The sequence below is a fragment of the Eptatretus burgeri genome, chromosome 5 (genome assembly GCF_056783735.1).
Source record: "Eptatretus burgeri isolate ZD-2024b chromosome 5, Ebu_testis_v1, whole genome shotgun sequence".
NCBI lineage: Eukaryota > Metazoa > Chordata > Myxini > Myxiniformes > Myxinidae > Eptatretus > Eptatretus burgeri.
Window position 1 is genome coordinate 112,433,999 of NC_140965.1, and position 15,000 is coordinate 112,448,998.

Sequence of the window (15,000 nt, forward strand, 5' to 3'; positions counted from 1 at the left end):
TCGTCGAGAAACTGCGGTTGCATACAGACACACACACATACAGACACACACACACACACACACACACACACAAACAGACACACACACACATACAGACAGACAGACAGATAGACACACACACACAGACACACACACACACACACACACACACAGATTGCTGGAATTATAGATAGATAACAGAGCAGACCATCGATGATGCAATTGGCATTTGTTGCATTAGGTTTCTCAAAATAAAAACACTCCTCAGTTGACCTCTCACACTGGCACACGACCGTGAACTACTTGTTTCCTAGGAAATAAAAGCGAACACGTGCTGAGGCTCGGGGACTGTTGGCCTGAGCAAGCTCGCTGGAAAGTGGGTGAAACATCCCATGAGACTGGATCTGCTCTTGCTTGTTTATAACAAGATTAGAAGAATAGATCTTGTAACTTCTTGGTTGAATGTGCCTTTTTCCTCCACAGTATATGTGTGTAGAACTGTGTCCAATGGAGATCAGGGAAGTTCTCATCACACTCCACATGTTTCGATTTACCCGCCAATTGCATCACGTGCCTTCTGGTTGAATGATTTGCTTTTGTGGGAACAATCATTTGGGTGCCAGACGAACGGATGCTCTTTGCGGATTATGCGGTTTTACCGTGTGAGACATAATCCGTGGCAATGCTCACACTAACATTCATGAGGTGGGTCTGATAGATAGATAGATAGAAAGATATATGTGAAAACATTGAAGACATGTATATATATATATATATATATATATATATATATATATATATATATATATATATATATATATATATATATATATATATATGAAAACACACACACACACACACACACCTTGGTGATCTCACCTTTCAAGTCAAATTTTACACAACCACCATGATTTATGACTATTAGTACTGGCTTCCACCAGGTCATGCTCACGAAACGAATTGGGGTCCACCCCTCACCCTGAATCCCCAGAACTATAACTTTTTTATTTTACCCTGTAAAACATTCCTGTGCACCCAATGAGTACAACCACAAGTTTTCAACTCATCCCATCCAGCAGTTTTGGAATGCAGAGAAGTCAAAAAAAGAAACAGACAAACAAAACAGACAGACAAATACTCATACTTCTCAAATTATATACTGTATACCATGGTGTGAATAATATTGTGGTGTTGATGTAGCACAGGCTTGCTGGGCCAAATGGCCTGCTTAGTCAAAGTTCCTTCTGTATCTCTAAATTATTCTGTCATGCAGATTAATGATTCATGTTCGTGGATATGCAATCATACCATGAAACAATTTGTACTTCAGTGGCTCTCTATTTGTCATTCTCATGTTGACTTCAACAGTTTCATCTTAACTCTATTCCCCATTCAGTCAAACACACTCTTTTCATATTGCTGACCTAATTTTATAAAATGGCAATATATATATATTTTTGTGTACATTGTCGAGGCTCATATGAGGGCAAACACACAATGCCCAGCAAGGGGGGGGGAGGGGGCATAAGACAAGAGGGGTGGGAGAGGAAAGGACAAAAGAGTGGGGAACAGAGACATTTGGAGATCGATGGAAGGGAGAGGGATGGGGCGGGGAACATGGGGAATACAAAATGGACACGACAGGGACTTTAAGGTCCTTCCACTTACCTTACATTCATTGACCTGAAATATCAATCCTCTTCAAATTTCAAGTCAATCGGATAAAAATTGAGGAATTTAAAAATTCCAACTAAGTTATTGACCTTGGGCTTATGTTGACCTTTTGGTCAATGTTGACCTCCAAAATAACTCACTAGTTCAATTCAGTAACCTGAAATATAAATCCTCTTCAAACTTCAAATCAATCAGATGAAAATTGAGGATTTTAGAAATACCACCTTAGTTGTTGACCTTGGGCCTATGTTGACCTTTTGGTCTAAGTTGACCTCAAAAATAATTCGCTGGTTGAATTTTTTTTGTATACATTGTTGAAGCTTGTATGAGTGCAAACACACTTAACACACAACAAGGGGGGGCAGGAGAGAAGGGGGTGGGAAGGAAGGACAAAACAGTGGGAAACAGAAACATGAAGAGATCTGTTGACGGGAGAGGGATGTGGCAGCGAACATGGGGTATACAAGATGGATATTACAGGGACTTTCAGGAAGGAAAGCATGGAATTTGAAGCAGGTGGGTTTGGGATGGATTAATGGAGGTAGAAAAGATCGAGGTTTTGGATGGGGGAAGATAAGAGGTGGTGGTGAACGGCTGTTTTAAATGCCTGGAGGGAAGAATGGGATTGAAGAGAGAGTGGGAGCTTATTCCAAATGCAGGGAAAAAAAGGAGGAATCAAAGAATGAAGGAGAGCAGTGATTCGGATCACAGGAATCAAAAAAAAAAATCAAGATCTTTCAAGTATCCCCTCACCAAGTCTGCACAACATTGTTGACAGAGTTCTCAAAGTTTACACCAGAAGTGTAAAACAACCGGAATGGGCATGCAATAAACACAGATTCAGATTCATGTGGTAAAAGTTTTGGATGGCAAAAATTCACCTTTCCTGAGTGGAAACAAAATGGCTAATGGCACTAACACTGATATCGCACGTGCTTCCTTTCAAGTTACGAACGCGAGGTCACTTCCGTAAACGTGTGGTCACTTCCTGTGTGACAGAGAAATAAATACAATAGGGCTTGTATATATTTAGATCATTAGGGCATCAAAATCTGTACAGAGCCAAAATAGGATTGCATCTTACGAGCCCCAGATATAAATTTTTTACCTCCATGTCTGGATGATTCATCCATGAATAAGAAATGTAATGTTGGATTAGTAAAATTCTTGCAATAGCCAGCCAGCAGCGCTTAAACAAAAGCTCTCCGATTCGGTGTCTGACGTCTTAAATTGAAAAATTTGACATGGGAATACGGTTCTTCAAATAACTGTCATTTCATCACTGCTTGTCATATTTCTATAATCAAGGTGTCAAAACGTTCAGGATTAACAGTTCACCACTAATATTACCTAATTTTGAAAATTTGCTTTCTAAGTCACAATTTTTCTCTCATGTGCTTTTGCTGCTGGAAATTAGCCCGACAAGACATATTCAGAGTACATGAATCACTTCGTGATGAGGCATTATTGAATTATTGAAACTTTGATAAATCTTACAAATAACATCCTGATAAATTCATTCTCTCTGACCAAATTTACTCTTATGATGCTGTAAGAATGAATGATTTTTTTTTAAATCCACATTGTTTATCTTATACAAGGTTTGGGTTCTTCTTCGGTGAATAAATCCTTTCTGGTGGCAGAGAGAAACTAATTCAACCAACAATAACATAGGAGTAGTTCTCATGAAATGAGTCACTTGTTTATGCAGGACTATAATGGGAATGGATCCTGCTTTTATAATCACCCAAGAGAAGACTTTATCTGGACGCTCACTTAACTTTGTACATCACATGCCAGACGCATTCTTCTAATGAGCTGAATCATCTGAGCAGGAGGGGATTCAATGACCACCTTTCAAAAGGCCTCATAGTCATGGCAAGGTGATGTATATCAGAGGATTTGTAGAAATGTAAAACGAAGTAATTTTTCTTCGCCTTGGTGAGGTTTTAGCTGTTTGAACGTGTGTCGCCTGAATGCCATAGCTGATGAGAAATCTGGGTGGAAGAGTTGACACACAAACTTTTTCACAGCCAGAAAGCAACATCAAGCCCAGCAAAGGCACTGATGACATATTCACCAGCTTTCAGAAAGCCTTTGAAACAAGTGGGTTTACCCTTGCCTTGGATGTGACCATTGACGTCAGCATTAGTCACATAATGATATCCCGGTAATGCTGCTGCTTTTACTGGGCCAAGTGCATCATATACGGGCTTGAGTTTTGTCTGTCATCGTTGGTCTCCAGTACCCATGATCATGGCAGTGATTTCAGCTCTTGCATCCAAAGTGATTGCATCATGGCAGTGATTTCTTGCATCATGGAAGTGATTTCAGGGTTCAGCTCTTGCATCCAAAGCAAAGTGTGTGTGGAGTCTTAACAAAACTACTCACCATGACTGCATACAGAATCAGGAGTGTGTCTGCTTCCTCCTGTTTGCCACCAATTCTTACCATAATCTGGTCATGAAGATTGGACACATTTGTGTGCATCGGTAGTGATTGACAGCTTGCACAATCATACAGCCTGCTGTGATAGATACAACACAAGGTTGGTTTTATTTTCTTTAATGCTCAGAAATATCTTGAAATCCTTGATCTATGGTATCTTTAACTTTATACCACCATCATGTCAGATGATCTGCTTGCCGTTTGTCACTGTCGAGTTTGGTGTTTCAGCAAAGTGGTAACATTGTAGTCATCAAACGGTGCATATGTTTCACAGTACTTACAAGATTTCCTGTAGATGGAGCAGACAAGGAACGCAGAAAGGTGTTTGCAGTTCTGAATATGGATTTTGTGAACAACCAGTTAATGTATACGAAGGCCATGCCATCGAATATAATGCTGGTTGAAACATGTAATGAATCGTGATTGCGGCGCGAATCCTCATGAAGGGATGTTTCGGTCCTCCGACATGAATGTGTCTATCACCATGTTTTGTAGTTCGTAAATGAGAGTGTATTTACTGGGACTTGGCAGTGAAGAACCATCAGACTTCATGATTGTGGCATTGAAGTCAGCATGGTTTCCAATGATGCCTTCCAGATCCAGTTCTCTGGAAGATTTTGCAATGAGAAGCAAGTGAACAAATAATGTGTTGCTTTCAAACTAATCACTTCTGAGGATGTCTTGAGTTTCACAGTTTTGAATCCATCACTCTAACTTAGACGCTCGAGTTGGGGCATTTTGTCACAAAAGTGTTTCTCTCCATTGACCCTTTCTTCGACAAATGTGACAAGGGCCTTTTTTACAAATGCCTCCAGGTCCAAGCTGTCATGCTTCACTGTTTCGTGATGAAGTTGACTCATCTCAGCTCAGATCCATCATCATTGTTTGATGTATTGAAGGGAATCACCTGTGCAATTACATCTTTGAATTGCTTTCGTGCTTTTTTATGGCAGGCATTTTTTGATGCAGAATGTTGATGATGCTTCCTTTTCCCCAGTCTGGACGATATTCAGCATATGTTCAGTCTCTCCAGTGAGCCTGTGTTCCGGCGAACTCAGGCAGTATTTGAGCAAAGTTTATGAATCAGTTGCTATTCCAGAGATGGCACTGTCTCCTTTGCGTACTTTGTTCTTGTGCTTGATCCAGACCACTTGACGTGAATAGAACAGAATTTGTATTGACTGCAAACTCACCGTTCTCAAACTCGTGTCATATGTGTGAATCGATGTTCATGAGCTGATGCGTGTGAGCAACATGTTCTGGAATGTTCTGGGCAAAGTCATGTCCATTGAACATGAAGAAGCGGACACACATCTTTTCCATCAAAGCAAGACGCAAGAGCCAATTGGGATCCCATGTGCCTCAAATGAACTGCAGCAGATGGATGAATCGCTTCATGTACAGTACATGCGTGCCCATTTAAACACAAGATACATTGCATTTTTCTGATCAAACTCGTGCAACTGATCCATGAGCTTTCAATTGTCAAATACATTCAGTAGCTCATGATGAAATAAATCTACATCAAGTCCTTTTCGGCGTGCTACACTCAAATCTTCAATAGTTTGTCATTTCTTTTTGCAGTGCTGGATTTTGTTGAAAGAATGCACCAATCCACAAATTGAATAGAACTGGTAGAGATATTTGATGAGCATCCAAGACTCTGTTGTGATGTTTTCCACTCAGTATTTGTACCACAGTTATACTACTGTTCAGCCCAACTTCCTCCCATGGCTAATCTAGACTACTGCTGCTGTCCAGAGTCGCTCCAAAACACCGTAAGGCACACCGGACTGTGTGAAATGGACCATGACGAGTTATAACTTTGCCATGGAACTGTGGATCCAGGAAAGGGATCTTTCACACACTTTTGTGCAATTCCATATCCAGCCAAACAAAGATTTGTCTCAGTATTATCATGGTTGTCTTCTCTCACTAGTTTGTTGAGATTGTACAGTTGTAAGAGATCAGTGGTAAGGGTTGTCCACTCATGTGCTGGTAAATTGACAAGTGAGAGTGCATCAACCTTGTCCAATTTTGATGGGTTGTGTCGAGTTGTTGAAGTACACATAACATAATTATACCCTCCCCAGACCAAAACAGGTTGGGGAAACTCAATACTCTCCTGGAGACCTTCAAAATGTTCAGGAAATTGATTGATTGGAAATGGCAACACAATGATGGTAATGGTGCACCAACAGCCACACTGTGTCATGTGGTTCAGACTTCAGGAGTTCAGCTGTTGCTTTCTAACTTTCATTATCCCTCTCTGAGGAGAAATAAATTCTTGCAGAAAAATTTTTCTGTAAGGCTCACTTGGCTGCACACCTTGATGGGTTTTGAGGGTTATTGAGTAGTGGCTCAAACCTGAATCCTATCCACCTTCCTTCTGATAACTCCATCTTTGCTCTTTACTTCTTCAGGTTCCTTCTTGGTCTTCCGTTTCATTGAAATCCTCAAAATGTGGACTGGTATGAGGTTTGGGGCTTCCCCATGACCTTACTTAGTTTGAGAGGTAGAACTGTGTTTGGAACATCTTTCAAAGACCGAGACGATATATTGTTTGTGGGTGTTACTGACTCTGCCATCGCATCACGATAATTTGGTTCACTTTTGTACACAGCCATAGCTGTAACATGAAATGAATTTCTGCCATCTGAAGTATCAATATTGATGACAATGTTGGCAAAAGAGAATGTTTCCAAACACTTCCACCCATCAAATGGACATTGTCAAAACATGAAGGATGTTCTTTGCATGATCATAATCAGATGGATCCTTGGTGGTTCCTGGTACATATTAGAAATATGAGCCATTTTGTTTTAAATATGGCTGCCATCTTTTTCATTCATTTGTTTTCATATGTATTATGATTGCAATTGGTTCATTGTGCCAAAAACATAAAATGTTTTTCTCATGCATCTATGTAATTTTGAAGCCAAGATATGAGGATTCCTCGATTTCTGCCTCTCTGTGGCTACAATCTCAGATTTTGTCATGACCAATAAATGAAAAAATTTGAAAGTTTTTTTTTTGTGTCCTTTGTGATATCGCTAAGTGAAAAACCATAAGTATCCAAAATCTCTATCAAAAATTCAAGGAATTACTATTTAGCTACATATCTGCATATACTAACAGGTTTTACCTCTCCAAACCACTCTATCCAAAGCATCCTCCCTCTGCACCCACCAGACTCGGCATCAGAATAAATCTAATTTTTTGGGGGGGGGGCATTCAGGTAACCGTTGGGGGGGGAATTATTTGTCAGGAATTATTTATTCATGCTTGCAAGTCAATCTATGATGTAAATGCTTGATAATAAGAGTTTTCCGTCAACAACCAACACACCAAACCCCTTCCATTGGTTGTGATTGTTTCTGTGAGCTGAAAAACTGTTTAGCAACTTCGTACTCTGTCTCAATTATAGGCGATTGTGACAGGTCCATTATATGCTTTCCAGCCTTTACATCAAGAAATGTATCACTTTCTGGATCCAGTGCCACACGTGCACTCGCCAACTTTGAGTTGCACTCGCTGAGTCTGTGATCCATCTCTCCAAGCACTGAATCAATAGTGTTGCAGTACAGTCTCTGAAGTTCTGTTTTTTCATCATCATCGCTGTGTCCTGTAGTTCCCATAACGACATACTCATCCATATTCGTGTTCGCTTTGCGTCTCCGTTTGGGGATAGTGGGTCGCAGTGATGCGCTGGCAGCCGTGGCCATGTCCCACACCTTATTAAACTCCTCATCACAACGGAGCTTCCGTATACAAGCTGTTGCACTAGCCACGATACTTAAACCTGTCATCAAGTCAGTGTCCTCTCTCTGTAGAAGCTTCTTTGGTGGGTCCAACAGGGCAAGAACTGTGTGCACTAACTTGGCAATGAATGAGAAACTGGGCTCAGTCATCTCACGCAGCAGGCCCACAGCCTCCATTCATATCTCTACACCATATGCCAGCACAGACTCAATCTCAGGCAAAAGAGATGTTCTGTCATTGAAGGATTTTAGAATGATTGACACAGTGGCAAGATGTCCCATCCATCTCTGTTCCAGAAGGTGTTTCAGATGCACACCCTTATAGTGCACAGCAATTGTGGGCTTCTTGGAGAATATGTAGAGGGCATTACACACATGAATAAAGTCCACGACAGCTGTCTCTGCTGACATTGCGTGCACCACCACTCAGTGTAGCTGGTGGTTAAGACAGTCTATATAAGGTATCTCACGACTTAGTTTCTCTTGCAATAGCTTCTGGATGCCACCATGCTTCCCAGACATCAGAGCAACTCCATCAAATACCTGGCTTAGAATCTTTGATGTGTCCAGTCCAACTTCTTTTAGCTCTGCCAAAATGGTCTCTGTTAATGTCTGTTCATCACCTTTGCCAGCTGTTGCTATGGTTAGCAGGGCGCTCTGTGACCTCATGTGACTCCTTCACAAATCGAATGATAACACTGGTCTGCGTCATTTCAGAGGTCTAGGTTTTCTCAACGGTTCTCATATGTTTTTTGCATGCTGAATTTATAAATGTATCTCATTTCGCTCAATCAGGTCAAGTTTTTGTTTAAATGCTATCTCAAGTCAAATGCTATCTCAATTTTAAGGAAAAAATAATCAAAATTTTTGTTTTTTTAATTAGCATTTTTTAAAATTCAAAATAAGACTTACATTGACAGAAAATGTACAAAATATACATAAAATGACGCACAAGTACCGTTAATGTGAAATTCAACATTAAAAAGACGAAGGAAACCAGCGACTGCTGGAGCGACTGAAGTTGGGTGTTGCCAGAAACAACGATTTATCTATATTTTTCTGAAATTGAAATGCAAGTAATTGAGAAGGCACTTTCTTCCACATGAAGTGTACTTATGTGGTTCAGACTCTCTCTGAATGACGTGTTCATGTAAGCCATCGTTCTTTATCTGTATGCCGAGTTTGAACAACATCAGTAAATGCATATCCGAGAAATGGTTGAGGATGTGTTCAACATCAGGTGTTTTTTTTACAACTAAAATGCCCACCAGTCAGTCATCTTGAACCTGATCTAGAAAAAAAAAACGACTTGAATATGTAAGCTCTCATTCATTATAGGACATATGTGTGCCAAGTCTGAACAATATCAGAAAATGCATGTCTGAGAAATGCTTGAGGACATGTTCAACATCGAGTTTTTTCAAGTAAAATGGCCACCAGTCAGCCGTCTTGGGCTTGATCTCTAATAAAAACATGAAGTGCATATGTACACCATCACGTGTTGTCTTTTTGTCAAGTACACACTGCTGAGTGTACTTATGAGTTCACTTTACATGTCGTGACAGGTGTATGTGGCGTTGCGAGGGATCGTTTTCACATCATCAGCCAATTCAGGGTCCTTTTTAATCGTATAGTCCAGTAAGGAAAGGAAAAATCCACTCCCCCCCCCGCCCCCCCGACATGTGATCAAAAGCCTCTATCCTCCCTCATAAAGGCAACTGGTTTTTCACCAAAAATCCAACAACATCGATGAGAGAGGAAACATAATACCTGTTCTTTCGTCATTGTTCTGCGTTGACAAGTGTTGAAATCTCCTTTCCACTTTTGACACGCCTCTCCCTCTCCTTCCACAGTGTATAGCAAGAGATATGCTCCTTTGAAGATTCATGTTTATGAAATCCCCGATCTCTCTCCACAGCATTTTTCCAGGAACGAAAGCCCACACTCACAAAGGCATCCAGTGTCTGAGATCACCGAGTGGTGCAAGACAGCCGACAGCAAAAACAAAATGCTGCATCGGCCTTGACACTGTATTCAAGCCAGTCTCGGTTGTGATACCAAGCGGAGACAAATTAACGCTTCCTACCACTGAAAATGCTGACAAGGTACTGTTGTAAGACGACTTGGTTGGGCTGGTCAGTCCCGAGGTCATCTATGACTATGGGTTGTCTTCCACATCTAGCGCTTAAGCTAGCGGGTGCATCATGGCTGCTCGCAGAATGATCCTCTTGCTCTTCAGAGGTGGCCGTGCTGGGCGCATTTGCTCCCTCTTCCGTTGGTGGAGCTGGAGGAGGCCTTGAAGAAGCAGCATTGTGTCGCCATTTTCTTATATCCATTTCTGTTCAAAGCACAGTCTGATAGTTGCTTGCTCTCACTGAAACATATTGGCGCAAAGCGCCGTCTGACTTGCTAATGCAAACTGCATGTAATGCATGCACTTATCTTGACGTAATGACAACCAATCAAACCAGTAGGTCATCGCTCAAGCACTAGACCAATGAGCATACTACTTTCCCAAATGTGATCTTATGCAAATATGACCAACAAGGTGCGGGTTTTTTTCTTTTCTTATTTTGGTTATTATTTCATTTCATTCAGCAAAAAGGTTTTCACTTTTAATATGATAAATATAAATTAATTCATAAAACGCAAAGCTTGGCACCAAAGACTTGGCCTGCGGGTGGGTGGGAGGGGCACAATAACGAATATGGGGGGGGGGTGGCATGGCCCACGAATGCCCCCCCATGATGCTGACCCTGGCACCCACACTTCTCTGCATGTCCCTCTCCATCACCTCCCTCCACCTCAATTTTGGCTTCCCCTTACTCGCAACTATATCAAGGTCCTGACTGACTACACCCCCTCGTGACACCTGAGCTCATGCCCAATCCAACACATACATGCCTTCCTTGGAAAATATCCCTTACTCTTGTCCACATCTTGTTATCCTCACTGCTCTTCCTTTCCCTCAGAGAGATCCCAATAGCTTTCTCAGCATCAGCAGCCATATTCTGCCTTCATCTCTCCTCTTCCTTTCCCAAGGCCCAAACCACCACTCCATATAGGAGAAAGGTGTAATTACCATTTTGTATAACCTTTCCCTCAGCCTAACAGGAAACTTTTGATAATGTGTCATCTGAGGAACACTCCTCCACTTATAAATAAAATATAATCTCCAGACTGTTTGATTAAAAAAGTCTTCCAGAGAAAATCGAACATGAGCAAAGTGATTGAAAAGGAGGTGAACTAGTAGGCCATCTCGTCTATAATTGAAAATCTGTGAGGACAGAAAATTGAGGACCTGAAATGAACCAGCTTGAGGATCAGTCCGTCAGTGAAAAGCATCGCTGCAAATCTTCACCAGGAACCTGCAAGACTGATAAGAGGTGTTGAAACCCAGGCCAGTGAATAAATATAGAAAGCTGCAGTTCGCAGATGAAAAATGCATGGACCTGAACTTGTTTGCAAATGAACCGGGCCAACGTGGTAAGGCCTGTGGCCTGCTGAGGGACGTATCTGGAATTACAATGGAATCCGAAATAAAATAACGAGAACAATGTCCAATGTAAAACAATGTGTTACATCAATGTAACCTTTTATGTAATGTAACCTTTTACATCAACAATACGACTAACGGCAAAAATACGAAAATAAATTAATGGAATTTGATAATAATCCATCATCGACTTGTTAAACATTTGGTTGAATTTAAAAAGGAACTAAAATCTGTAGACGTTCGGACGTGTCGTACTTAGAAACTAAAGCGTGGATTAGTGAAAATTGAGTAATAATTTCACTTTTATTAAAAAGCATTTTTTTATTATTATTATTTATTTGGCACATCATATACCTTTTTTTCTTTACCTTTGGATATGTGAGGTATGAGTCCGCACTTCATGATTCACTCTCGAGTGCTTTAATCGATGCAAAGGCAGCTCCGTCAACTTCCCGTTTCACAGAAATAAAATATACTGTTTTGTTGCTGCTATGAATTCATTTTTCATCTTCCCCTTCTTCTACTATGCTTCTTATTATTTATTCATGTTTGCAAACATTTTGTTTGGATTCACCTCTTTTTGCCTCTTTATGGTTGTTTTTCCTTTAATCACATGAGTAGTAATAAAGGGATGCCTCATCGTGAGTGTGTCACGTGTGCAACTCCACAACTGTTTCAATGTTTTGTTATTACTTGCCTGTCCTGCATTTAAATCTAACTATTGCTTTTCCATGATCCTAGTTTTCTTTTGGCAACAACAAAAAAAAAAATTCCAAAAAGGAAACTAATACAAACTTAACTGATACGATTGCATTACCTTGCACAACCAGGACTCAACAAGGCTCTGGTGATGTACGGTTCTTCACATGAGCTCAAGACAGTCATTTTGACAAACTAGTAACAAAAATGTTTGTTCATTAAAAAAATGGAATGGTTCATGGAAAAGCGAAACAACAGTTCAGGAAGAAGGTCAATCCACGAAAGAAAAAGCTATTGAGAAAGGGTGAACAAAGGATGAGAAAGGAAGGGAACATGGGAAGGGGGAGGGGGGCAGAAATTATCAAGCAAGATGCTGAAGCCCCAGCAAGTGGAGTAGACTTGAGGGAAGTACAATGGTAGAAGCTAGATTGTAGTGAACCAATGCAGTTGAAGGAGTGAAAAGAAGAGCAAGGCAATGCAGACACAGAAGTGGGAGAAAAAGGATGGAGTCAATGGAAATAGAAATATTGGAGACAGACAAGAAGGATATTTTAGTAAAACCAATAATTTCTAGTCTTGTAAGACTTGAATGGGATCATGAGGAAAAAATATATATCTGGAAGAGTGAGGCATGACAAAACCAGAATTAAACAAAGAAAAAATATCTGTTTTGGAAAAGAAGCTGAACTTTAACCCCTTTTAACTCTTGTCAAGAGATGCTATTGATTCTCAGGGCAATTTAGCCCTTATTACATTCAGAAGTACAAGGTTGGACACTTACAAATCGAATAAAACGTTTGCTTTGATCGTCTATCTCCCATGACGTCAGAATAATTGTAAAACAGTAAAATTTCACAACAGCAAAGTACCGCGACAAAATTATTCAGCTGCAGTTAAAGCAATCATACCAAGTCAAGGTCCTTGTGTTATAAAACAGCAGGATGATGCTCCTTTCACATCACAAACATTGTGAATAATATTACACAGCAGAATAATGTTGAATGTATATATATATATATATATATATATATATATATATATATATATATATATATATATATATATATATATATATATATATATATATACACATACATATATATATATATATATATATATATATATATATATATATATATATATATATATATATATATATATATATATATATATATATATATATATATATATATATATATATATATATATATATATATATATATATACATATATATATATATATACATATATATATATATATATACATATATATATATATATACATATATACATATATATATATACATACATATATATATATATATATATATATATATATATATATACATATATATATATACATATATATATATATATATATATATATATATACATATATATACATATATATACATATATATATATATACATACATATACATATATATATACATAGTGTTGTGGTTACCAAATTCGCAAACCACCATTCAGGTCCCTTAGGTGAGGTATCTCGGTAAGTACATGTGTAGTTAGGCCCAAACCCGTTGTCTAGTGGGAATACATGTCATTTATGCGTGCTGCGACTCTTCAGGATAGCCGTTTTTCTTTTGCTATCTTTATTTTGGACCAACCGCCATGATTACCACCACAACGACAACATCAACCACCAACCACAACGCCGCTTCACCACAACCGCCACGACCTTCACGTCACACCTCGCAACCGTCGCATCGCCACCGTTCTTGCGCCGCCTGTGGGTACCGGTGTTGGACTCGTGCAGGGCGCGCGCCGAACAGCGTGTACAAAATCACGGATTTTGTGCTTCAAAAACGGATCAAAAACAACACACGCCCACTTTTTGCCGTCCAATCGGTGAGCGAGGGGCGAATTGGCCCCGCCCCCAGGGCGTTGGAGGGCGATCGATATATGCAAATTTATGGATCAAAAAGCATTCACGCCCACTTTTTCTCGGGCCAATGGGGAGCGAGGTGAAAGGTCAAAGGGAGGGGGTCAAAGATGAGAGGGCGAAGCCACGGGGCTGATATAAGCCACCGTGTTCGTCAGTCCAGAGAGTAGGAGAGTCGAGAGGGAACAGAGAGTCAAGACTTCGCGGGCGGTGGAGTGGGCAAGAAGGAGCTGGTCGTCGTGTGCGTTGGAGTCGGAACGGAGGGGACGGAGCTGTGGAGAGGCGGCGAGGGCAGACGAGGGGGTGCTCGCGTCGTGCAGGGAGCTGCACCCCAAGGAGGCCGACAGCGCGACCTGGCCGAGGTGGAGACGCTCGTCGCGGGACAATAAAAATCCTCTATACCCCGAGCATCAGCAACCCCCTCCTGTTTCCCCCCGCGCTGAGATAGTGCGACCAAGGGGGCCCCTTTCCCACCCCCTACCAGACACTGCCTGCGAGTCCTGCGGAGTTGAGGCACCATCGCCGCTCCGCGTCTCATCACCAGACGGGTAGGCCCGACCCGGTCTCGGCCTCAGGCCCGCCTCATCCTTGAGGGTATTCTTTCCTTGGTTTTGGGTATGTGTTGTCGGCGCCGTCTGTGAAGTAGAATTGTATAAGTGTTGCCGTGTGCTCGGTAGTCGGTATTAGCTCTGCATTGTGTCTTCGCTTTTGCATTTGCTTTTTGTGTAAATTGCATTGTGTTTTTTTTCTTTTCTGTGTGCTTTTGGTGGAATTGAATATGTGTGCTTTCCGTTCGTCGCGAATAAATGTGCTTTGTGTTGAACTGTTTCCCGCTTCGCTTCGTCATTTCTCCCATTGAATCCTCATCTTGCTTCACGTAAAGGGTTGGTAGTGGGCTGAATACGCCCGATAATTAATCGAACCGTCGAGGTCGACGAATAACACCGCTCGGTTATCCCGATAGTACGGAACGGGTCGCTTAAGTGGCCCGTGTCCGAAGTCGACCTGCGGCGAGGTGCGATCGCCCGGTCTACCCTC

The 15,000-nt window shown here is 40.8% G+C and overlaps 2 protein-coding genes across 3 annotated transcripts in view; one reads left to right on the plus strand and one right to left on the minus strand.

The window, feature by feature from the left end:
- LOC147027170 (uncharacterized) overlaps positions 1-4,524 on the plus strand; it is a 36,783-nt gene extending 32,259 nt beyond the window's left edge. The window contains exon 4 of the mRNA XM_085880338.1: positions 4,376-4,524. Within this exon, the coding sequence (XP_085736464.1) occupies positions 4,376-4,524 (149 nt within the window). The remainder of the gene's footprint in view (positions 1-4,375) is intronic.
- The window catches only part of LOC147027167 (CUB and sushi domain-containing protein 3-like), a 1,179,270-nt gene that overhangs the window by 772,162 nt on the left and 392,108 nt on the right, over positions 1-15,000 (minus strand). The window lies entirely within an intron of this gene.